Source organism: Eurosta solidaginis, chromosome 3 (genome assembly GCF_040869045.1).
Source record: "Eurosta solidaginis isolate ZX-2024a chromosome 3, ASM4086904v1, whole genome shotgun sequence".
Classification (NCBI taxonomy): Eukaryota; Metazoa; Arthropoda; class Insecta; order Diptera; family Tephritidae; genus Eurosta; species Eurosta solidaginis.
The window spans coordinates 119,947,244-119,973,400 of record NC_090321.1 but is presented as its reverse complement, the minus strand read 5'-3'; the positions used below and the strand labels follow the sequence as shown (position 1 = coordinate 119,973,400).

The 26,157-nt window shown below is 37.9% G+C and overlaps 3 protein-coding genes across 4 annotated transcripts in view; all 3 read left to right on the top strand.

Annotated features, from left to right (window-relative positions):
* The window catches only part of sxc (O-linked N-acetylglucosamine (GlcNAc) transferase sxc), a 1,061,542-nt gene that overhangs the window by 766,533 nt on the left and 268,852 nt on the right, over positions 1–26,157 (top strand). The window lies entirely within an intron of this gene.
* Positions 769–2,747, top strand: LOC137247311 (UMP-CMP kinase-like). Its single transcript, XM_067778383.1, has 3 exons — positions 769–915; positions 2,213–2,375; positions 2,444–2,747. The coding sequence occupies exons 1-3, from the start codon at positions 769–771 to the stop codon at positions 2,536–2,538; spliced, it is 405 nt and encodes a 134-aa protein (XP_067634484.1). The 3' UTR covers positions 2,539–2,747.
* Positions 1,006–2,147, top strand: LOC137247312 (wolframin-like). The gene is given in 3 exon segments (XM_067778384.1): positions 1,006–1,186; positions 1,278–1,355; positions 1,471–2,147. Coding segments are annotated over 3 exon segments (936 nt in total).

Genomic DNA, 26,157 nt, shown 5'->3' with positions numbered 1-26,157 from the left:
TAGCCAGCCGTGATGTATATCGGAATATATCATCATCCGATACCAAACTGTAGCCACGCAAACTGCCACCGGAACTACCTACGCCATCAACGGTGCCATCATCTATTTCACTCTGTGCGAGTATTTCATCGCAAAAGCTGGAAGTCGATTTTAATGAATTGCGTTTAATACCAAACTTATTGTGCGTGGATTCGTTTTCTGCTGTGTCGTTATTTTTAATTTGTGCATCCGATTTGTTGAATGAATCATCAGACCATATTCCATGTCGGTGAAGTCCTTTCCGTTTCTTTAAATAATTCAGCATGGCAAACCCCGTCTACCGATGTCCCATATCCATTTAGCAGGCAGTAATTAGCAAACTACGTTCCCTATTTCACTGTGCTGTGGCATATGCCTTTTAGGATTGAAGGATGGTGCCGTCTCAAGCTGCCGCTTTTTAAACAGCAGTTATTTGCCTTCTTACCACCTTGTATGGTCCCGCCGTGAATTAACGCAAGAAGCCAAAAACAAAAAAACATCAATTTAAAAGGTCCGCATGTCATCTAAGGTTCAGATGATCATGCTCAGCACAGCATTTCGTGTTGGTGGCCTAAGTAAGTTAAACTCTACAAAAGCAGCCCCTGCATACCAACAATTTGCTGCATCATATGGACTATCGAAGCCATTACAAACGTTCATATATCGCAAAAAATCAATTCTACGCTCCAGTAACAGGAAGTGCAGTCAGTAAAAAGTACAAGCGGAGAAAAGTCAGAAGCAGTACAAAAAATGCCAGAAGAACAGAAACCTCAAATTATATTTGTATTGTGTGGCCCCGGTGCTGGGAAAGGTACGCAATGCTCCAAAATTGTGGAACGCTATCAATTTGTACATTTATCTGCTGGTGATTTACTTCATGAGGAGCGTGTACGCGAAGTATCTGAATATGGTAGTTTAAGTGAAGAATATATACGTAATGGTAAAATTGTGCCTGTCGCAGTGACATGCTCACTGCTTGAAAAAGCAATGGAAAATTTAGGCAAGCAACGGTTCCTTATCGATGGTTTTCCACGCGATCAAGATAATCTCGATGGTTGGAAGCAACAAATGGGTGACAAAGTAGATTTGAAATTTGTCTTATTTTTTAACTGTAGTGAAGAGATATGTATAGAACGTTGCTTGGCTTGTCGTCAAAGTGGTTCTGGCCGTAGTGATGATAATTTGGAGAGCTTGAAAAAAACGTGTACAAACATATAATAATGATTCAACGCCAATAATTAAACATTTTGAACACTTAGGACAAGTTAAACAAATCGATGCAAGTCCCAATGCCGATGAGGTATTCAAAAATGTTGAGCAAGTATTTGCTGCAACTGGTATCCAGTAAAATGTATCGGTTGGAAAATATAAAAAGTACACACAGCTTAGCTATTAGATGCATATATGTAGTATATATGAGTACATACATACATCTGTGCATTTTATTTTTAGTAATACGAGTATTTCTTTATTGGCTAGCATCAGGTGAAAATCTGACCATATTTCCGCCAATAGGCTTTTATTGCATTTGTCTTGGTATTATGATTTGTTCGACATGTAAAATGCTCAAGACCAAGCACGAATTCATAGATTTTCGTATATGGTCTGGCCTATTTCTAAGCTACGGTGATCATAAGGTCGCAGCTGATATTTCTGAAAATATCTTTTTTTTAAAAAAATAATCTTAAACCATATTTTTCAGTGGCAATTTAATAGTATCGCCGTTAATACCAAGCGGTTGGTTACCTCACTCTGAGTTAACCATTGTTTCATGCATATTTGTATTTGTTTCTCCTTTTGCATTCATGTATTCATCAGCACACAGCTTTCCCGATTGGATTGTACTGGTTTCATTTGGTGTAAATGTACTTGCAAAATATCCATATAAAATGGATGATGCTGTTGCTACAGGTTGGCGTTTCTTAGACTTAAAGGTTCCAACCTTTTGTTCCTTTGTCGTCGGCAATGGTATTGAATTTTGTTTAAGCTGTCGTACTGCATTATATTTGCTAATACCGAGTTTTCTGGTACATCTAGCAGCTCGCAGTAATTGGCCTGGAATTTACACATATCTTATTCCACATTGCGTTACATTAAGCTGGGCAGTACACTTGCAGCTGGCACATTAGCATTACTAGGTTCATGTTTTGTGGCGTTGAATCGTACTCCTCAGAAATATGTTACCCTTTTACAGGTTGTTATTTGTCTAATGGCTGCCTGCATTCTTACATACCCTTATATGACTGCAAATTTCAAAGATTCACCACGTTTTGGCAACTTAATTTCAATCGACGACAAGGATACAACATTAGTTGATGGCATCGATGGACATCGTAACATAAAGGGAACAGATAACGGTATACATATGAAAATTAATATATATCAAACATTTCCAGTGATGTTTTACAATTAAATTTTGTTAAAGGTACTTTGTCAATGGACCCCTGTATGGCATCAAATTTCCATGTCCGTGCCGGCGAACTTTTGACGCGCGGTGCCCATTTCGGTATTAGATCGTGAGTGTTTTATTAATGTATGTATATGTAACAAAAAATTGAAAACCATTGGGAATACATACAAGTGAAAAATCTTCCTATCCCTCCATTGCCATAAATTGAAGTGCCATAAATTGAACATTTATGTTTTAACTCAGCATTTCTTTTAAATGTGTATACAGAAAATCAGACTAAATATTAACATTCATTTTTACAAAAATCAAGTTAATTGAATAATTATGCAAACATGTTAAAATATGCAACTAATGCAATATACCAGTTGTCTACAAAATGGTTGAAAAGGTCTATTGAGCAAATGATTTAAGTACTCGAACAGCGATTGACGAGGTGATCGAGGTTGTTTACTGTTGTGAACGTTTTTTATCAAACATTCGCCACTTGTATGTATTCACAATGTTGAAAACCCTCACACCAGAAAAAAGGATATTGACTTCGGATATTAGTTTCTCCTGTAAATAAAGGAAACCGCTTGCGCTTTATGCACCCATAATTGGGTATTTTTTTGAAATGAAAGGTACAAAGCCACTCGCTTCATTAAGCGAACCTCTGTCAGCACCCCCTAAAAATTATTACGCTTTTACAAAAATGGTTAGCAGCCGTTTCCTCCTTAACCATTAGGGCAATCAAATAAACTGCATGCAACTACTCATATGTAGATGTTGTACCTAATCAAGCAAAGCCTTTTATTATCCCTTGTTGCAAATGCGGCAAAAAATTAATTTTTGATTGTCAGTTGTTACATGGACAGTAAAATCCGACCATCAATTTGGAACAATTTAAAATTACTTATGCAATGGCAAACTGAATATTGTTTGCCAAGCATATTATGGAATCATATTCGAACCAAATGTGGTTACTTTGGGTGGGCAACAATTTTCAACCATTTTTCATTCAGCTTTCTGAATCTGACCTGATTTTGTATGAGATGTGAAGAAACATATGATAATCGTATCCGAAAATCCTTCATAAATTTTAACCAAAACGGTGGAAATATGTTCACGAATATGATCTGAAACAGACTGTGAAGAGCAGTCAAATGTTCCTTACAAACGATTGAAATTCACATTCCGTGTCCTTATATAATGAAATGGTATGAATAAATTTCTTCGGTATTCCTTGCGATATTAAACTATTTTTGAACAATTGCGTGGTGGCAGCGGCGCACCCACGCAATCGTTGGAAAAGGTATTATGTGGCAGACAGTATATCTGAGTTAGGGTTCTGTTGGCCTCGTTCTGGGGAACGAGAGCTGGGTTATTGGTTTGTTTGCCTCGTTCGGGGTGAACGAGAGCTGGGTTATTTGGGATGGAGGAATGTGGACTATTAAAGTTCATTTTGATTGTCGTTGGGCGGAAGTAGTACCAGTTTCGCGATTGGTCTGCTAATTTGACCCTTAATTGTATTGACGTCAACAACACGTACACGGTTATCGGAACCTGGATGTGTGTTGACGACTCTCCCCATTTTCCACTCGTTCGGTTGTAGGTTATCCTCCTTGATGACGACTAGGTCCCCGGGTTTTAAGTTGGATTGTGGATGTTTCCATTTATACCTTTTCTGGATCTCGGTGAGATATTCCGATTTCCATCTTTTGCAAAAGGTCTGATGAAGGGCTTTCATCTTTTGCCATCGGTTTACAATGGAGGCAGGGTTTTCACTACAGTCGAGTTCAGGTGGAGCTAAAAGATGCCCACCTACGAGAAAATGGCCTGGAGTAAGCGGCTCCAGGTCGGAAGGGTCGTTGGATGAGGGACTTAGAGGTCTCGAGTTGAGGCAGGCCTCAATTCGACATAAGAGGGTTGTAAACTCTTCGAGAGTATATTTATGATCGGACGCGATCTTTTTAAAGTGGGTCTTAAAACTTTTTACCCCCGCTTCCCACAAACCTCCCATGTGAGGAGCGCTTGGCGGTATAAAATGCCATTCTATAATGTGATGGCTATATTTAGTCAACGTTCCGTCCCTTGCTTCACGCAGAAATGATTTAAACTCGGATCGTAAAGATCGAGAAGCTCCGACAAAGTTAGTACCATTGTCGGAGTAAACGTTTTTCGGACAGCCTCGTCTGGATACGAATCTGGCGAAGGCAGCTAGGAAGGACCCGTTACTAAGATCGTTTGTCGCTTCTAGATGGATGGCTTTCGTCGAAAAGCAGACAAACAGGCAAACGTATCCTTTCGAAATTCGACATCCCCTCCCTCGGTAGGATTTTATATCGAATCGTCCCGCGAAATCTACCCCAGTGTTAGTGAAGGCCCTAGTAAAGGTGGTGCGCTCTTTCGGAAGGATCCCCATAAGTTGCGTTTGCGTCCGCTTCCTGTAAATAGTGCAGACTTTACAGTTCTGGATGACCGACCTTATCATGACTTTAACGCGTGGGATCTAGTACTGAGTGCGGATATGACGTAGCATCAGCTGGTTCCCTCCATGCAGGGTGGTCTCATGAGAGGATTGGACTATAAGTCTGGATAACCTGCAAGTATAAGGAAGAATAATGGGATGACTTTCATTATGGGACATGTCTTTCGATGCCCCAGTCCGCCCCCCAGTTCGAATGATGCCTTCTTCATCTATATATGGGTTCAGGGGTAAAATCTCACTCTTCCCATTTATTAGATTTCCTGACTTCAAGTTTGCGTACTCTTCTTGATAATGTTGCCTCTGGCATATTGTTATCAATCTTCGCGTTGTTTTTTCTATTTCGTCAGGAGCGATCGAATGAGAATCCCTTTTGAAGGAGGCTTTAGTTTTTTGGTGCGTATTCTGGAAAAACCGAAGAATATAGGATATAACCCGCAAAGCCCTTGGTAAATCGGAAAACCTATCTAGAATATCAAAGTTATTTTTCACCAAAGTTGTATGAACTTTCACCCTCTTTTCCTCCATATTCGTATTGTAATCTTCTTCTTGTGTTGGCCAATTTTCGTTGTCTTCTTGTAACCAAGAAGGTCCCTGCCACCACAAAGAATTGTTGATTAGGTCCGAAGCGTAGAGGCCTCTGCTCGCCAAATCTGCAGGATTCTACGGAGTCTACGTGCCGCCATACTTTGTCTCCTACTTTATCGATGATTTTAGTTATTCGATGTGCCACGAACGTTGACCACGAACATGGTGGTTTTCGGATCCATGCCAGTACTATAGTCGAATCTGTCCAAAGGGTTACTTTAATGTTTGAAAGTTGCATATTTTCTATGGCCGACTCTATAATTTCTGCAAGTAGGACTGCGCCGCAGAGTTCCAGTCGTGGCAATGATATGGTTTTGACCGGGGCTACTCTCGTTTTGGCCATCAACAGGTTGGTGAAGACTTGATCCTTTGTTTGTACCCTCAGGAAAACAGTGGCGGCATATGCTTTTTCCGAGGCATCGCTGAATCCATGTATTTCGACATTGTCCTTCAATGTGTAGTGAACCCACCGCGGTATGCGTATATCGTTGATCTTTTCGTAGTCAGTCATGAATAATTGCCACCGATGTAGAGTAGTTTCAGACACATCTTCATCCCAGCCTGTCCCTTCCAACCAAATATTTTGCATTATTATTTTGGCTACAATTACGACTGGTGCCAGCCAGCCAAGAGGGTCGAAAAGTTTTGCGATCGCAGAAAGTATTGACCTTTTTGTTACGGCATGGTTATTGTCAAAGGGTTTCGCTGTGAAGTAGAAGTAGTCGAAATGGGCGTTCCACCTGATACCGAGTGCTTTTACCATGCTGGTGTCTTCAAACTCAAGAAAATCCTCGCTTAATAGGTGTTGCTTCGGTATACCCTGTAGAATTTTCTTGCAGTTGGACGTCCATTTTCGCAATGGGAAACCTGCCGATTGCAATGCCGATGATATTTCGTCCCTTGCCTTGATTGCAATTTCGATGTTGTCTCCACCGGCGAGTACGTCATCAACGTACATGCAATTTCGCAGTATATCTGCTGCCATTGGATGCGATGTCTCCACGTCATCAGCTAGTTGGTGCAGCGTTCGAATCGCAAGATACGGAGCACAATTAACCCCAAAGGTTACCGTTTTCAATTCATAAATGTTAATTGGGTTTTTGGGGCATTTGCGAAATATGATTCGCTGATATTTTGTTTGGTCTTCATTGACCCATATTTGGCGATACATTTTCTCTATGTCGCTGTTAAATACGTATTTGAACAGCCGCCAACGTAGTATAAGGATTGTCAGGTCGGATTGAAGAATCGGACCTGGATATAAGGCATCGTTAAGACTTTTGCCATTAGTGGTAGGACAAGATGCATTAAATACGACTTTGACTTTTGTCGTTGTACTTCCCTCCTTTATAACAGCATGGTGAGGTAGGAAGTAACAGTCATTTGGGTCTGGCGAAATATTGCCTATTTGTTTCATGTGCCCTAAAGTTTCATATTCGGATACAACTCTATTGTATTCCGTTTGAAGGACTGGGTTTTTCGCAAGTCGTGTCTCGTTGCGATAGAATTGAGAGCACGCACTTCTTAATGAGGGGCCTAAGTTAAACTCTTTCCTAAAGGGTAACGAGACTACGTATTTGCCATCGTTGTTCCGAACTGTTGTGGATTTGTATAGCTCCTCGCAGTAAGTGTCATCGTTACTGATGCTCCTCTTCTTTGGAATTTCCTCTATCTCCCAGAAAGCCGTCAGTTGTTTGTCTAACGTGACCTCGTTAAAATATGAAACTAGGGTTTTATTTGTATCAACCGCATCTGTCCGGCCTGTCAAAATCCAGCCGAACACCGTTTCCTGTGCTATTAATGTGTTTAGCACATCTTTCCTAATGCCGCCTAACATAATTTGGGGGTATATGTCTCCGCCCAGAATTAGATCGACTGGCTCATTGACAAAGAATCGTTTGTCAGCCAGTACTAAGTCAGGGAATGCTTGCCTAGTCATTGCATTTATTCGGCAAGTTGGAAGATTCCCTGTCAGTTGTGGTAAAACCAGCATGATCGTATTGATCTCGATTAATGGGTCGGTTGGTGACCGCAGTTGTATGTTGCACGCTTCTTTTACTTGTGCAGACATTGTATTATTGATGCCCGAAACTTGGGCATGCAGGTGTTTGGATAGCAGATTAATTCTGCGCTTTAGTTTCTCGGTAATGAATCAACATTCAGATCCCGAGTCTATTAGGGCTCTAGCCGAATAGTCAACACCATTAAAATGAATCTTGACCTGAGCTGTCCCTAGTAATACCCCTTTATTTGTGTTTGCGAAACATGAGTTCACATTATTAATCGGAGCGTTTTCTCTTTCAGCATTGCGTCGTATTTGAGCTTCCCGTGAGATGCTCCGATAGTGTCGGAAGTATTTGTTGGTTTTGGCTGATTCGAAATATGAAGCAGCGTATGATGTCTTAAATGACATGTGGCACAGTTCATTTGGCTGGTGCACCTTGTCACCGAATGGCCAGCAGAAAGGCAGTTTATGCACCCACGGCTGCTCTTAATTTGTTCAAACCGTTTATTGGGCGTTAAACGTAAGAACTTTTCACACTTTGAAATTCGATGTGCAGGACTTTTGCACATCTTACACGTAGGTTTGGCTACTGTTGCACTTGCCTGGTAGGACCCTAATCGTTTCGACGATGTATCTGCCGAGGAACGAGAAGCATGTGGCTTAGAGGGTTTTGAAACCGTATCCCCTCTTATATCTACGACAGTTTCCAACGTTTGGAATCTGCTGGATAAGAATTTATCCATATCTTCCCATTTTGAAATTTCTGTTTTATTTTCTATGGTTTGTTCCCATAGAGCCAGTGTGGTTTCTGTCAGTTTTGTGGAGCACAAATACGTTAGAATTGCATCCCAGTTTGATATGTCAATCTTGTGACATTGAAGCGCTGAGATACAATTGTTTATTTCACGTTGCAGTTTTTTAATGGAGCTACCGCATTCGCTCTCAACTGCTTTTAAACTAAAAAGAATTTCTAATTGGGCATTGACCAAGATACGTTTGTTTTCGTATCGGTCACATAAATTTTTCCACGCTGTATCGAAACCGTCTGTTGTTAAGGAACACCGTTCCACTATCTCTTTGGCCTCCCCTTGAGTTTTTTGCCTTAAATAGTATAGTTTTTGCACTGCATGGAGTTTACTATTATTAATATATATGGCAGTGAACATGTCCCTAAAAGACGGCCATGAAATATAGTCACCTTTGAAAATATCCGTATCACATGCTGGCAGGCGCACATGATATTCCATATTATCTGAGACATCTACTTTCTTATCTTTCTTTTCAAAATTTTCCAAAAGCTCAGCTATTGCCGCCTGACACTTTAGGAAGCTGAAATAGCACATTTTATGCTTCTTCTTGATAGCCGATAAGTCCTTTGAATCAAGCTCTGATGAACCTAAGAGCTTTTCGTATGTCACCTTCGTAGCTTCCCACAGAGTTTTTAACTCATCCCTTTGGTATATTAGGGAGTGTTTACTGTGTTGTGAAGGTGACATGTCGTTGAAGTCATTTTCATACTCCGTCACTGCATCTGCTTGGCGTGTATAGGTCTCCATTGTGGATAAAAATAAAAACCCAAAAGTTTATACAGAAATTGCCTTTGCAGAGAGTAGTGAGTGAAAATGTCGCCAAAGGACAGACCTGGAAGTGATAATGTGACAAGTGAAAGGATTTGGTGTATGCTTATGTATGCACAAATTTACCAATTGATTGTGTAAGCCGATAAGTTATGGCTAACGTGAAAAGGACTGTACAAAGGCTTATGTGCCAAGTGGGATAAGTACAATTTCGTGGTGGTAACGGCGCGCACCCACGTAAATGTTAAGGAATGTGCTAATGCAGCTGTGTTAACAAATTGTGTAAGCCAATAAGTAATGGCTAGTGAAAAAATTGTGTCAGTGAAGATAAAAATATATGAACGCTTGTTATGGACTTTTGGTAATTTAACCAAGGACTGTGAACTTTTGTATCACAAAATTAGATCAGTAAAAACTGATTTGTGTATTGCCGCAAATGAGAATAATAATTCTTCAATATTTCAAATAATTGTGCAAGGAATAAGGCTATTGGCCACCCAAACAACAACGACAATATGTGTGTATGAAACTAAGTGCACTTTGTGATAAAGCAACAAACTAAATTGCAAACGTACTGCCGGTGTAAATAGGCGCAAGTGATTTTTATGTGGAAAAATTTGTTTAATTCAATGTGCGCGCAAATTAGATTAATTTAATAACCTTAACAGATCAAAATTTATTTCGGTGAATATTTTGAAAATGAAAATCTTGCAAAAGCGAAATTAGAAAGGTGGCGCTAAGCGGTGTTGAGGTTATGTTAACCTTTTAGAGCAGTGTTGTGCTACCTTGAGCTGTGTCCGGAAAATCTTACCGCTGGTGGGGGATTATTCCGGATAGTCACAAGGCGTGATGCACAAACTTTAAATAACTGCGTTAAGCGCTTTTTTTCTATTTTGCACAGATAAGATCTCACTTCACAACAAAATCACTTGCACGGTTTTTAGTAATGGGAAACACTTTCCACAGATTTATAATTTTATTTTTGAAATTTTTATTAACAAGTGAAAAGGAAAACCCTACCTAGCACGGTATGTTTATAAAACCACGTACCTTCATTATATTGATTATCCGGAGTACTGATTCAAATTTTTTGATGTTGTCGTTTCCAATATGAACTTGCTGGTATCACCAAGAGAGTTGTTGTGTGCAAATTGCTGATAAGTGGCTAACAATGTATTCCTGTGTGAATAATAATTGCGGGCTTCTTGACTTTATCACCACTGTTTTCTATGCTTCCTTGACTTAATGCTGAAGTTTCGCTTTGATTATATCACGATTTTACTGCTTCTTCGATGTTCTCTAAAGGAGTGGAGTGGACTGTATTGTAAATATCTGGTTCTCTTAGTTTCGGCGACGCAGGACCATGAAGAAATGCGTGGTGGCAACGGCGCGCACCCACGTATTTGTTAAAGATTAGGTTAAGGCGAAAAAAAGGAAGAAAATAAAAACACCAAAATGGTTTCGTATTAGTACAAGGGAATTCACAGTGTTTTTTATTCAATATGTATAAATACAACAAGTGTTAAGGAAATTTATTAACAGATGTTGTGAAAATGAAAATGTTAAAGATATTTTCGGAAATTATTTTATGAATTTGACAACTTACGTGAACGGGCGATTACGTGTTCCTTTGCTGGCTGCTGGATCAAAAGAGGACGAGCCTCTTTGCGACATGAGCCGATGAACCCGAGATACAGCTCCTTCGTTGGGTTTCCCGGCAACAAAGTTGCTATACCGCGGGCTCACAGCGGTAAAAATCTAAGATACATGCGTACTACCACTCACACATGCCTGTGTGTATTAGTAATCACAAGCATATGTGGGTGGTAGTAAACGAAGAAAATTATGTTACGAGGGGGGGGGGGGGGGGAGATATATTTAGGCCTATGGCCTAGAATTGTTAATTTGTTAGTAAATTTCATGCAAAAGAATTTTTTTCTTTTTCTTTTTTTTTTCTTTTTTTGAGAGAGAATCTCCATTCCCCTTTTTTTTTATAATATTTTTTCTTTATTTTTTTCCTTTTTATTTTATTTTTTTTATTTATTATTATTATTTTTTTTATTTTGGCGTTTCTTTTTACGCATGTTTGCCGCCTTTTTCGCAGCTTATACTTGCATTTATTTTGCAATTTGTATCTTGTGACGCATATTTTTTCATTTGCATAGGAATATAGGTGTTAACTTGACTATGGAAGGTCCGCGTTGATCCCTTTTATTCGTAAGCGTTTATAATTGCAAACGACCTACTCATGGCACGGATGACTTCACGCAAGTAAGCAGAAGATCATTTTGGGGGAATTGAACCCCTCCGAATCAGTTATCCCACACCAGTGAGAAAAAGAGAATTGAACCGCTATAACTTCAACGGTTACAGGCGCATTAACGCTCGCATCCGGACCTCCGGATTCTAATGATCTTAAGCTTCTCATTAACCTCTTGACCAATGTTATCTTATACGTTCTTTACATCCACTTTGTGGAATTTTTTTCCACTTTCCGTGGTAATGGTAACATTTCTGTTTTCGGCAACTGCTTCTTTTCTATAGAGTGCCTTTTGTTTCCCTTTTATTTGTTTGTTGGCGATGAATAATTTATCACCACTATTAAAGTTCCGAGGGGGCGAGCGGGTTATATTTTTCCTTGCATTTCTACTCTCTTGTTCGTGGAATAAGAGAGCCTTGATATTTGCGTGCGTTTTGTCCCTAAAGTCTCTTAGGCCTTGATAGTTTATTCTAGCCGTTCTGTTAAAGAATACATCCACCGGTTTTCTTTTTGTTATAGAGTGGATAGTATTGTTGTATCTATCTACAACAATCGCCACCCTCTCCTTGGGAGTCATTCTGGGAAGATCCTTACACAAACAGCGATAAATTTCTATCAGGGTTGAATGTAGCCTTTCCACCTGGCCATTGGTCTCGCTCCGTTGTGTAGGCGTCTGGTAGATTTCAATCCCGAGAGACCTAATGTAATTGAGAACGAGTGGTGTTAGGAATCCCCTCTCGTTGTCCATGACCAAGGTTTTTGGCACGGAAAAATAATGTAAAACATCGGTAAGTTTATTTCGGATATAAATGGACGACTTATTCTTGATAGGGAACAGTTTGGCAAATTTCGAAAATTTGTCTATACAACTAAGGAACTTTTGTTTTTCAATTTCAAAAATATCCATGTGGATGATCTCACATGGGTGGCTGGGAATCGGTGTCGGTTGGAGATGAGGCTTAGCCGAGTGCCTGTCATATTTGTTAAGCTTACAGACTTCGCACTGCTTAACGTAATCCCTAATTTGTTTTGACATACCTGGGAAGTAGTATTTTTCTAAAACCTGTTCCCGATTTTCTTTCGGGTTCCTGTGTGCTCTGCGATGCTCTTCCTTGATTATATTGAAAATTCTGTCAGGGATAGTTACATCTTCCACTAGGCGCTGAGTTATCCTGATTTTGTACCTGTGGAAATTATCCGTATACACGTTTTGCAACAGTTGGATGAATTCCTCAGGGATTTTTATGCCATTTGTGACATTAGGATTAAGGCATTCCTTAAGAATTGGAATGAGGGTCGATCTATCGATGTTTGGTAAAGAAATAAAATATCTGCAGTAACCGTGATGCGGTTGCTCATGGCATCGAGATTCTTGACCTACCCTAAATATTAACTGATTCCTAAAGACGTTTATGGGTACCTCTACATGCGGTACCAAATCGGAATTATCTTGTTCAGCGGAGTGCATCGTTGCTTCCGATGCAGCATCTTCATCATTGTTTCCAATTTCGCTTCCTGACGGTTGAGCCACCACAGAATCCGTTAAAGCGTTTACTTCGGTCTTCAGACGTGAAAGAGCATCGGCAACCACATTAGCCTTCCCTGGCTTATAAATTATTTCGCAATTATACTCCTCGATTCGTGCCTTCCACCTTTTTAATTTCGCATTATAATTACGGCAGCTTAAGGAGAAGGTTAACGGTTGACGATCGGTATATATCCTTATCTTTTTGGCACCGTACAAATACGATCGCAAATTGTCTAATGCCCATACAATGGCCAACATCTCCTTTTCGTTGGTGGCGTAGTTTTCTTCAGTCTGGTTTAGGGAACGAGAAATATATGCAATTGGTTTATCCGTACCTATATCCCCCTGTGATAGAACTGCCCCAATTGCGTAGTTCGATGCGTCAGTTGTTAGGTTAAAAGGCTTACCGAAATCAGGAAATGACAGAACATCGGCGGAGGTCAGCACACGCTTCAGGTCAGTAAAAGCTTGCAAAGCAGCGCTGTCAAGTCGTATTGCTACCTCCCTAGATGCACTGGCCTTTATTTGTGCATTCTGCCAACGCGTTAGGTTTGTTAATGGCTTAGCTATTTTGGCATAATCCCGAATGAACTTCTGATAGTAGGAGGTCATTCCCAAAAAACTTTTTAGATCCTTCAAATTGCATGGTGGCAAAATTGAGTTCATGGCCTCCACCTTTTTTGGATCGGGACGAACTCCTTCGGGAGTGATGATGTACCCTAAAAATTCAACCTCAGTCTGCAGGAAATGTGTTTTTTCTAAATTCACTTTAAGGTTGGATCGTAGCAATTGGGAAAATACCATTTCGATATTCTTCAAATGATCATCAACATCTTTACCAAACACAATAATATCGTCTATGTAAACATAGAAGATTTTGCCGATATATTGTTTCAATACGTCGTCGATCATGCGTTGAAAAATGGCCGGTGCGTTCTTAAGGCCGAAAGGTAATCTCAAAAACTCATACTCTCCGTTCATCGTTGAGAAAGCAGTTTTTGGTATGTCGAATTCCTTCATGGGGATTTGATGGAACCCAGAAGTCAAATCAATAGTTGTGAAGTAGCGAGAGTTGCCAAGACTACACAAGGTGGCGTTTATATCCGGAATAGGGTAGGTGTCAGGGATCGTTACAGAGTTAAGCCTTTTGTAATCTATCACCATTCGGTACTGTTTCTCCCCATCGGGCTTAGGTTTCTTAGGAACCACCCAAATAGGAGAGTTATATGGGCTCTTGGATGGTCGGATAACTCCTTCTTCTAACAACTCGTACACTTGTCGGTCGACCTCTTCCCTCATACAAGAAGGATAGGGATAGCTTTTGCTATAAATGGGTTCGGGGGTTGTTGTCTTAATTTCGGCTCGTACGCAAGTGTCTACTAATTCCGTCCCGTTAAGGGGTAAGAAAAGATCGCTATCAATGAGGTTACACAATTTTCCTTCTGTCTCAGGAGGGAGATCTTTAGACAACGTATAATTCACTTCCATAGATGTGCGAGCTTTCAACGGAATTTTGTATTTGTTTACTTTCAGGATGTTCGATTTCCTGTCAACTATAGCGCCTATATCCCTAAGTGTGTCGTCTCCTATGATCCCGTCAAATGACGTCAATCCTGGGAGCACAAAGAATGTTGTCTCAGAGTCATTACTTATGTCTTCGAATAGTTTTAAATTAATTTTTTCTTTTATGAGAATATTTCCGCCAGCTGATTTTACGGAGAAAGGGTTTTCGACCGGATTATCTTGCTTTACGACCGTTCGGCTGATGAAATTTTTATTGGCACCGGTGTCGATGAGAAAATCTAGGATGCGGCCGTCAGGGAGTACGTACTCTATGTAAGGTACGTTAGATGGCCGTCGGATAAAAAATTCTCCTCCTGTGCATCTTGTGCCTTCTGTAGGTAGGTATTCTCTTCGTCGTTGGTGCTTTCTGTTTCTATGTTGAACAGCCTTTGCTGTTTCCGCGGAAGATTGTCTGACTTTGCACCTCGTTTAAAAGGATTCGGTCTATTCATATAATTTACCTTACGGGACTGGGTAGATTCGTCTACGTCCATTTTCTCGACGGGTGGCTGAGAGGTTGTTGGAGGATCTCGTTTTGGTACGGTGTATCCACCTCGTTTTTCAAAGGGATATCGATGCTCCTGGGGACGGTACGTCGTCCTAGGTGGTAGCGGAGGTGCCTTGTTGCGCTCTAGGCCATGCATGCGTTCTGGTATGGTGTTCATTGGTGCGATGATGCGATTATTGAATCGCGTAGTATGCACCGTGTAATTTCTTAAGTTTGTATTTTGTAATTCGAGGCACCTTGAATATGCCTCGGGTAGAGTCTTTGGACGCTGAACCAGGAGCATCTTTGAGAGATCGCCATTCAATCCGCGGATGAACACATCCTGCGCGCGGTTCCTGTACGTGTCTATAAGTACCCGCACTGTCTCCGGAGAATATTTCTCAGTTTTAAGTTTATTAATTATTAGAGCAAATTGGTGATTCACGGCTCCGAAGAAGTCATCAAGCCGTGAATCCTTTTGAGGGAGTTGGTGGAGTTGGCACTCCAAGGTGCAGATGTCGCGCTTGTCCGCATAATGAAGTGATAGACATTCATGGCGGCCCAGTCAGTGTCAAAAATACTATAGGAAACGAGGGCAGTATCGGCGGGCCCTCGTATCTTTTGGCGAACGTGTTGTAAAATTGCCCGATAAATATGCTTATTCTTCACTGGCTCGAAGTCCTTAAGGATGCTTTCGACAGCGTGCACCCACGACACAAACATCGTTGGATTACCATTAAAATTTGTAACTCTTTTACGGAGTCAGGAAGCATCGAGATATCCTTGAATTCCACCTCAGTTTCTGGAGCTCGGGGTTGAACTGGAGCTTCTACCGTTTCTCGCACCGGAGTAGCAGCTTACCTATATCGAAGCGATTCTGCTTTGGATTGTGTCCAAGCACGATACACGCCTCTCCAGGCCATTTATTTGGTCCATAAGTGCATTCACGGCACCTGTCAAATTTGTAACTGTAACCTGGAGTGAATCCATCCTGGAAGACGAAAGAGAAGAAATATGGAAACAACAAGAAGTATTACTCACGTAACCAGGATTAGCATTTAATTGTTCACTCTAATTTATAGCCTTTATTTAGCTAATATTTTATTTCACTTATTGGCTTTTAATTCCTTTTTTTAAATATAGCTTTAATTTAGCTAATTTTTTCTTTCACTCATTGGCTTTTAATTCTTTTTTTAAATATAGCTTTAATTTATCTAATTTTTGCACTTCACTCCAATTCACTTCACTACTGGTCCCTGCTCGGGCGCCAGTAAAGGACTGAAGGTCCTTGAACAATAAAAAAATTAAAGGGCCAACTTGCCCTGAAATGAAACACAGAAAAGTTAGATTTACAGTAATTTATTGAAATAGAACAAGCGGGTTAGTAGTCCACGATGCAACTGCCACTTTGATGCGCGCTGATTCCTTATATAGAATTGTTGCTCTGCTGCCTTGGGGTGCGCAGTATTTGGTACGCTGGCTTAGGCCCTAGCTTCTCACGGTTGACATGCACTGAGGGCATGTGCAAGTATTTCACAATCGTGTGAAACATTATTTGCTGACGCTACTGTCTGGCCCTGTTGGTATGATTCTTGTTGATCGTGTGAAACATAATTTGCTGACGCTACTGTCTGGCCCTGTTGGTATGATTCTTGTTGATGTGCAAGTATTTCACAATCGTGTGAAACATAATTTGCTGACGCTACGGTCTGGCCCTGTTGCTATGGTTCTTATTGCGTAGTACGTGGTACTAATCATGAACTTGGTTTCCCACGGGTGTATATGGTGAAATATCATTGGCCTTGAATTAGGGTGTTGGGTTGCAAAATGGTATGACTGAAATTATGCTGATACAGCGGCACGCGTACAGGTAGAGTTTGCGAATGGAATGTGTTGGGTGCCGCATCGTGTTAACTTATATCATTACTTAATAGCAGAATAGTAGGACAATAAATAAAGTGTGGTTCAATAATTGAACGATAAACCACTATTTTATGACTTTGACTGATGTGTTTACATGTTCTATACATGGACCCTATTTTCTGTTCAATTTTCCTTTCCAGATAAGTTACATGCTCTCCAAAATTTAGATTATCATCAATCAAAACTCCTAAATACTTAATTTTTCCTACTCTTTGGATTTCCATGTTTTTTACCTTCAGCGTAATATTATTTAAGCTACTGTTACCTATGATATTAGTGTTTTTACAAAATATCATGAACTTAGTTTTTTCGACATTAAATTTCAGTTTTATAAGGCATAACCATTTGTATAGCGAGTCCAGGTCGTCTTGTACTTTCAGCATGGCACATTCTGCATATTTTTCACTTATGATAAGCAATGCATCATCCGCAAATAGATGTATTTTACAATATTTTAAACATCTTTTGAAATCATTGATATACAATGTAAACAATATTGGCGCCAAGACCGAGCCTTGTGGTAAACCAATGTTAACATCCACCACTGATGAAACCTCCTTTCCAATTATCGTTCTCTGTTTTCTGTCACCCAAATAACTCCGGAACCATTCCAATGCCTTTCCTCTGATACCAATTTTAAACATAACGTCCAATAACTCAGATCTATCGACATTTTCAAAAACCCGTTTTAAGTCCAAGCAGACAGACACCGTAAATTTTTTGTCCGCTATGTCTTCTTTCCAATCTGCAATTACCATATTCAACGCTGTTTCGCAAGAATGGCTCTTTCTGAATCCCGATTGTTCTGGAATAATCACATTGTGCTTCTCTAAGTATGCCACAAGTTGATTCTTCACCACTGTCTCCATAATTTTTTCATCTGTAAGTAACGTGTTAATTGAACGTAGTTCCCCAGGTTTCATTGTATTTTTTACTTTTTCCACAGGTATTATTGTTTAAATTTTCCAGTAACTAGGTACAATACCGCTGTTTAAGGACTCGTTAATTAGATCTTTGTAGAAATTAGCAGTATATATCATGGCATCTTTAGAGACATCCTCCGATAAAAGCTTGTCGCCGCCATATTTGGTTTTAAGTGATTTTGTGATAATAATAATATCGTCCACTACAATGTCAGTAAATTTAAATGTTTCAAATGGATTACTGTGATTTGCGCTTATTTCATCCCCATTTACAATTTCTTCGATAAAAAAATAAATGTAAGGCGCGATAACCTCCGAAGAGATCTAAGGCCGAGCTTCTCTTCCAATTTGCGTCGTGCTCCTCTTGATTTTCCCTACAAATTGGCCGGACGGGACCTACATGATTTTATGCCGACTCCGAACGGCATCTGCAAGGCACATGAGTTTTCACTGAGAGCTTTTCATGGCAGAAATACACCCGGAGCACTTGCCAAACAGTGCCGAGGGGCGACCCCGCTTAGAAAAATTTTCTTCTAATTGAAAAACCTTATTTCTAAAATTTTTGATGTTTCTTTGGCCGGGGTTTGAACCCAGGGCATCCGGTGTGGTAGGCACGCTACCATCACACCACGGTGCCCGCTATCATTAATTTCAACAATACTTTTTATAAAAAAGTTATTTAGGGCATTAGCCATATCATATTAATTTTCCAGGCATTCACCGTTAATTACAATTTTAGTGATATGTTTTTTAACATCATTAAGCTCGACGAGGTCTTTTAGACACTTCCATATACGTTTCATATCGCCATGTTATTATTTACTCTCCTTGAGTTGTTCAGTGATGATTTCATTTAGGAAAGTAATAAAGGTGGAGTCACTGCTACTTGGTGAGTGATATAGTACACCGATTTTCCATTTTAACGCGCATTTGTTTATTTTTACAATAATGCACCACACAGTCATGTTGATAGCTTTATTACAAACTATGCTAAATTGTATATTTTCATGCACATACATATACATAGACAACACCGCCAGTATGCCTACTTTGAGAGTCACAACGAATGCATTTGTAGGTCGGAATACTAAGTTCAGAATCCAAGATATGTTCTGTTGTACACGTTTCCATACATAACACAATACTTGGTCTTCTTATTTCAATAAGACGTTCCAGCTCGATTTTATTTGCTATAATACTACTAATATTAAGATAAATGCATTCCAAGTTGTATATATTGCTATCTCGATTTAAATAATATTTTGACGTTTGTGTTGCATTAAGGACCTTCTTTGGTTGCCAATAAACAACTTACTTTAGGTATTATAATTTAAAACTCGCAAAATAAACACAGCAAAAAAAATGCAACTTCACAGCTATAATGACGTTAGCGCCTTGAAAATTTTAATAATGAAATATGAGCTTGTGTATCTACTAGGAAATTGCATGTTTTAAAAGAGTCATTGCAATTCAGTTCGATGAAATCTGAGTAGTTCAAATTTAGACAGTAAATTGATTTATTTTGGAAAATGTTATTTAATTCAGCTCCTTGTCCCCCAGTGTTCGTTCCTGAGGGCCGTCGGAGTTTAAAGTCCGTACGCTAGCGTTATTCGTAGTATTTGAACGTCCATTGTTGTTGTTGTTATTGTTACTGTTGTTTCGGGTTGTTTGTCTGTTGTTGTTGCGAAAATTACCATAACCTCGCGAGCCATAATTATTGTTGTTATTGTACCTATAGTTGTTATTGTTGCCTTTACTGAAATTGTTGTTGTATCGTGAAACGTTATTCTTATTGTAATGATTTCCTGTGAAGCTACCTCGGAAACTACTATTCTGCCTGCTTTAACGCGATCGAAACGCTAACACTTGCCTTTCACTAACTTGATTATTATGTTCGACGATCATTTTAGCAACTACGTCTTTTGAGGCAGTAAACGTAGTTGACGCAAAAATTGATTTGACCAGGTCTGAGCGAGTATTAAGCCGACAAACATTGACAGTTTGTACGACTGCCATCTCATGCGCTTTTCCCTGAGACATTCCTTCTATAGCTAAAGATGTTTTAAAGCAGAGCCGGCCAAAAGTTGCACATTGTGCAATTTGGGTTCGTATTTTCACACAGACACTAACGATGTGCGATCACGATCGTTTGCTTTCGCTTGTCACTCACTAAAATGAACAGTGAATGCAAAAGGAAAAGTCCATGCTACTTTTTGGGCACATAATAAAAACAATATGCTGCAAGGTTAAAGTGACTTTTAATACGTTTTAGTTAGTATTATTAAGTTCCTCTGAATTTTTTTTATTGAATAACTTTATGTTTTGAAAATATATATTTCTGTCTTTACATTTACTTGGTTTTATAGTTCTTTCTTAATGAAAAAGTGATTTTTTTAAGTAAATTTTGCATTGAAGAAATACCATACCTTCTTTTATAAAAAAGTTTTATCTGGCTAGCTCGACCTCCGCGTCCTTAGTTATATGAATATAAGTAAATATTGTTAGGATTAGCTTGAAATCAAATAACCAGAGTCATTTTTAATTTAGAACTTCACAGTCCACATTTTCTTTTAGCAGGAGTTGTCACTCAATTTTTACACACACTTATGCAATTGTTTTAGTATTTGTGTGGCCGGCTCTGTTTTAAAGCATCGGATAGTTCTTCTACGAGTTTGGCAAATTTCGAGTGGTTATTATTGACAACTTTTAACCATGCAATTTTCCCTGCAACAACTTTCGAGTTGTCAGGTTTTATTCTACCTTTTAACGAATCTTTTATTTGTTGAATTGATGTTACTTCACTTGGAATTGCCTCACGCGCTTTTCCTTCAAGCTTAGATTTTATAAATGAAATGAAGGTATTTGTCAAATTTGCTTCCATTAAATCTTCTATTAAAATGATTTTGTCTATAAAGGATCGCCGCTGTAGTTTTCCCTAATTATCGAGGCACACATAGTAATGAAGGTTTTCTTTTCCTCTGCAGTTGCCATTGTTGGTTGTTCTTCGCTAATTGTTTCTAAGTTATTTATTTGATCTAAATTTTCGAATCCAGCAAACTCATCAAGATAAGACACAATACTTTGTTTAATAATATTAGCTGCGTATGCTGTAGGTGTCTGTGCGTCAGAGAACTCTTCCTCGAAATCCTCCTTTTAACTCGAGAAAACCTTCGGATACTTTTATATTGCAATTAATTTTTGAAAAACATTTAATGGGTTGTTCTCTGTACTTTGACACACTTTCAGTCACAGCACTTGGCTTATCTCGATTTTCAAAATGTGAATTTACTTGATTTGAAATGTCGATATACCTTTTAATTAATGAAACTTTTTATTTTATTAACTTTTTCTCCGAGATAGATTTGCTGAAAAGTTAATTTAACCTGAGAATTATTAGTGTCTAGCAGTCCCGGCAGACGTTGCTCTGCCCTAAATTTGGTCTATCTGCATACATTTTAAAAAGCTTTTTCCGTCTAACTCTGCCCTCCCCCCTCTACACTTTCTCCTAATCTTCGTATTCACTCCTCCCTCCGTATTTTTCGCTTCATCTATCTACATCTTCGTCTCATTCTATCTCCTTCTCAGTCTCCCTCTCCTTCTCTCTTTTCTCTTCTCTCTAGTTTTTCTCATTCTTCTTCATCTCTTACTGCCAGTCCCAGAGGGTGGTATGTATTTTGTTCCAGTCCCATTCCGATTCTCAGTCCCAGTGAAAAGTTTGAAGGAATAAGAAGACGTTGCAAGTTAAAGGTTGCGACTTAAATCCTCTTTTTATTGAATAAATTCTTGTCTTTTATACTAATTTGCTTAACCTATACAATAATAAATATCTAAATACTAATAACTAAAAATAAGTACATAGGGAATGGAGAATGCATACATGTCTGTTTGTATACGGTCTTTGTATACATGTATTTTTGTATGCATAACTCCATACATGTAGTTTTGTACATTTAGCAGCGTCAGCAGATCAGTTTGAGTGTTTCGGTATTTTCCCAAAAGAGGCTTGTATGTTAGTATGTGTAATTACAATGGGTTGTATGTTTATATGTATAATTTATTAGCTGTGAATGGATATAGGTCTCATGTTCGGCATTCCATATCGTCTGGGTTAGTTCAATAATTTATGTTGGGAAAAATATTGTAATATGATTATTACTAAAATATATTTGGAATTTATACAGCGTAATACCGCAAGTGTGTTACAGTCGTTGTGAGGTATAATGGTACCTTACAGTGGGTATGACGTATAATGCTACACCATCCGCCTTAGAAAAAGAGTTTTATACAATTGTTTTGTGAACAATTGTATGAGACTCTTTGTCATATTTTCAATGATTTTGATATTTTATTGTTGTAGTGAAAGAGGTTGTTTCCTCTGCGTTTGATCTGTTGACCTTGCTATTTTTATTGTTATAATTATTGTTTACTTTTTACGTATATATATATATATTTTTTTTTTTTGTATAAGTCCATTTTTTTTCAAAATTCTAGATTTTTAGATGTAGAAAATTTTTTAAATCTTACTTATTTTATTTATATTGTTTATATTAAAATTTTATACAATTGTTTTGTACAGCCGGTCCTTAAGAGCGACGACTCTCTTAAAAATCGTCATGTTCTTACAAATCAAGTGAATTGGAATATTTGTTTATTAGTTGTTCTTACAAATCAAGTGAATTGGAATATTTATTTATTAGTTTCTAAATTATTTTTATAGTTTCTACCATTATTTATTCTACCATTACTTATTAACTTATGCAAATCATTTTCCTATCGAAATAGTTTTTATTATTTATCTACCTAAAGTTAAAGAAGAAGAAACCTTGCTATTAATATTTTCTAATCTATTGGGGTTAGAGTGAGCTATTTTCTTCATATGTAAAAATATGACCTTATAAGACCTAGGCAATAAATGAATGTATTTTTTTTATTTTATCAAACTAATTCCGCATATTATTTAAGGAAAAGATTTCTCTTCTTTTTTTTTTGATATTATTCATTCATAATAAGGTAAATTTGTAATAATTACATAGATGATAGAGGGGTTGCTGATGGAAGAGCGGGGTAGCTATGTATTGATAGTAGTTCTATTAATGGATAAGTGGAAGGTACAGTGGGTGCAAACAATTTTTCGTATCTTTAATGTTCTTTTTATATGGATTCATATTTTCCAGCTATTTCTTTGATCTTATTTGTCATGCGATTTCTGCGGCGGCCACCAAGACAGAATCGTCATGACTTTTATGAAGAATTATTTTTATACCGGGATTTGTCACTTTCACAACCTTTTTAGGTTTGTGCAATTGTTTGATCTTAGAGAATTTGGGTAACTACTTTTGTTATTTTAAATTTGCCTACTCGAGTAAGTAATCATTTTTCACCAATTTGTCCATGAGGACAACTGTGTTTTTCATATAAATACCAAGTCCTGTATTGGCGGCATTTGTACAACGTGTGTACAGCCTGATAAGTAATTGTCCTAAGTCAATTTTATCATCTACAATCAGGTTTCTTGTATTTCCTACGCTACCATTTTTCTATCCTAAGATGGAAACGAGCGCGACATGTCTTATTGCAAATTTGTATAGCGCTTCACTTATATTTTTATAGGTTCTCTTTGTGACTATTCTTCATCATTTTTTTTTTTTTTGTTATGGGCTGGTTTTAAAAGTTTCTTAGTTTTGCCTATTTCCACTGTCCTAAAATTTCCTATTGCTTCATGACTATTTTTGTCAGGAGCCATCAAAGGAATTATGCTAATTTTTTTTTGATTTGCTGTTCGCTTTAGGCAGGGTTGCCTTTACTGTCGATTGTGACATTTTTAGGTTTATTATTTGAGATTTATTTGAATTTATCGCTCTTCCTCAGTTTACGAGTTGTGGCGGGTTTTACCTGCCTAAATTTGTGCTTCATATAGTTTTTGAGCATCATGGCTATTGTGATGATCAATAGCATGAATACACAACCTATAATTGCTAACCAAACATCCGGGATGTTCGGAGTACTTTCTGTATCTACCTAGTTGATGACTCGTACTTGACTATTTTGTTATCTCTTGTTTCAGAGCTTTCTTTTCCTACTTCATAGCCAGCTATGGCTACCATAATGACTTGGGCTATTTTTGTCCACCAAGGCATTTTGAAATTTTCCTCTGCTTTTATGAGAGTTGAAATAAATAAAAAAAAATTTTGATTGTATTCTTTATTTTATGCATTCCATTTATTATTTTTCCTTATTTAGTTGGCATAAAAGTTTAAGAAAAATTTTGTTGGAAAAATTTTTTTTTTCTCTACGCCACATTGGGCTTCAATCTTTTTTCCTAATTTTTAGGTTGAAAACGATTTTTTTTTTTTTTCAGATGCTACTTAGCATTTGGCATTGTTGGGAAACACTTTCCTCATCATTCGCATTATTTCTTCCACCCTGGTAGTGGAGTTTATAATGTCCTCAATTGTGGGTTCCCTTTCCATACCTATTATCTTCCACAATTTCTTTAAACCTTCTAGTTCTTTGGGTAGGTCCCTAGTGTGTCGGGTATTTTCATCCCACCAATAGAGAGGAAGATCTGAGGGGTTTCTTTGCATTTTAATAGTAATGGACAGAGTAGTTTAAATTTTTAAATTTTATTAAAATGTTCTATGGGATTTCTCTAGAGGTTTAAGAAGTGTCCTAAATATTCCAATTTACTTTTTTTCTATAAAATTTTTAATTTTTTAAATTTTAACTGAGTAAATTTTTATATTTATTTTTTATTGTGTTTTTTTTTTTTTTGTTAAATAGTACAGTTTTGCTATTTTAAAGGAAATGAAAGTTTGTTCAAAAAAAATTTTTAATTAATTTTATTTTCTACTAAAAGAAAAAAAAATCCCAAGCAAAAACTTTCGTTTTTGCTAATGGTTTAGCGTCCGTAAGGCCGCTCAATTGATTCTAATTTTTTTTTTTTTTTTAAACATACTTAACGTTATAAATTGTATACCTTCTTTAGTCTAAGTTGCTGCCATTTAGTATTTTGCTGGTTATCAATGTTTCATATCTACGCTGCCAGTGCTGATTTTATTGTTTTATGTCCGCTCTCCAGTTTATGCTGTTAGTTGTATCAGATTGCTCAGGTTTATCCGTTTTAAAAGATGTGCATATTGTTGTCGAAACTTCTCGTATGTTGATTGTTAATGCATTTTATTAGGTTGTTGATCATAATTTCCTTTGCTCCCTTTTGCTCCTTCTGTGTTACCAATTTTTGCAGGATTTTTAATAACTGTGTTGTTTACCCTTTGCTCCTTGCCAAATTTGCAGGATTTCTAATAACTGGCTGGATCTTAGAAAAATTTTTTATTGCTTGATCAGCAACTTTTTTTTTTTTTTTTTTTTAAATTGAACTGGCAGGATCTTTTCCAGTTAGATCGTTTTAAGCAGTTGTGCTGATTTGATCTAAACTGGCAGGATCGCCATGAAAAGTTTGAAGGAAAAGGAAGACGTTGCAAGTTAAAGGTTGCGACTTAAATCCTCTTTTTATTGAATAAATTCTTGTCTTTTATACTAATTTGCTTAACCTATATATTAATAAATATCTAAATACTAATAACTAAAAATAAGTACATAGGGAATGGAGAATGCATACATGTCTGTTTGTATACGGTCTTTGTATACATGTATTTTTGTATGCATAACTACATACATGTAGTTTTGTACATTTAGCAGCGTCAGCAGATCAGTTTGAGTGTTTCGATATTTTCCCAAAAGAGGCTTGTATGTTAGTATGTATAATTACAATGGGTTGTATGTTTATATGTATAATTGATTAGCTGTGAATGGATATAGGTCTCATGTTCGGCATTCCATATCGTCTGGGTTAGTTCAATAATTTATGTTGGGAAAAATATTGTAATATGATTATTACTAAAATATATTTGGAATTTATACAGCGTAATACCGCAAGTGTGTTACAGTCGTTGTGAGGTATAATGGTACCTTACAGTGGGTATGACGTATAATGCTACACCAGTTCCACTCAGAGTCTCAGTCTCAGTCCCAGACCTAGTCCTAATTCAAGTCCCAGTCCGTCTCTGGTCTACTTCCCGGAAAAAAGTATCGTAAATACTAATATAGGCAAATTTATATACTAAATTTCAGGAAAATCGAATAGGGCATATGCAGATAGGTATGTGGGTATTATTAATTCTTGTCTTTATTTCGGCTTCGTATGCATATTTATCAGTTTTGCCAGGTTGATGCGGCTAAATCGAATATCACAATGAAAATTACTCTCAGCAACAGCTTTCATTTGATATCCATAATACCCACACATTCTAGGGATATCCGGGTCCATGTTTTGGTCTATATCTCGAGACCTTAGTCACCCAGCGGTGTAAAACTTACTCTATACTAAAGCACACATCAACAGCTTCAATTTG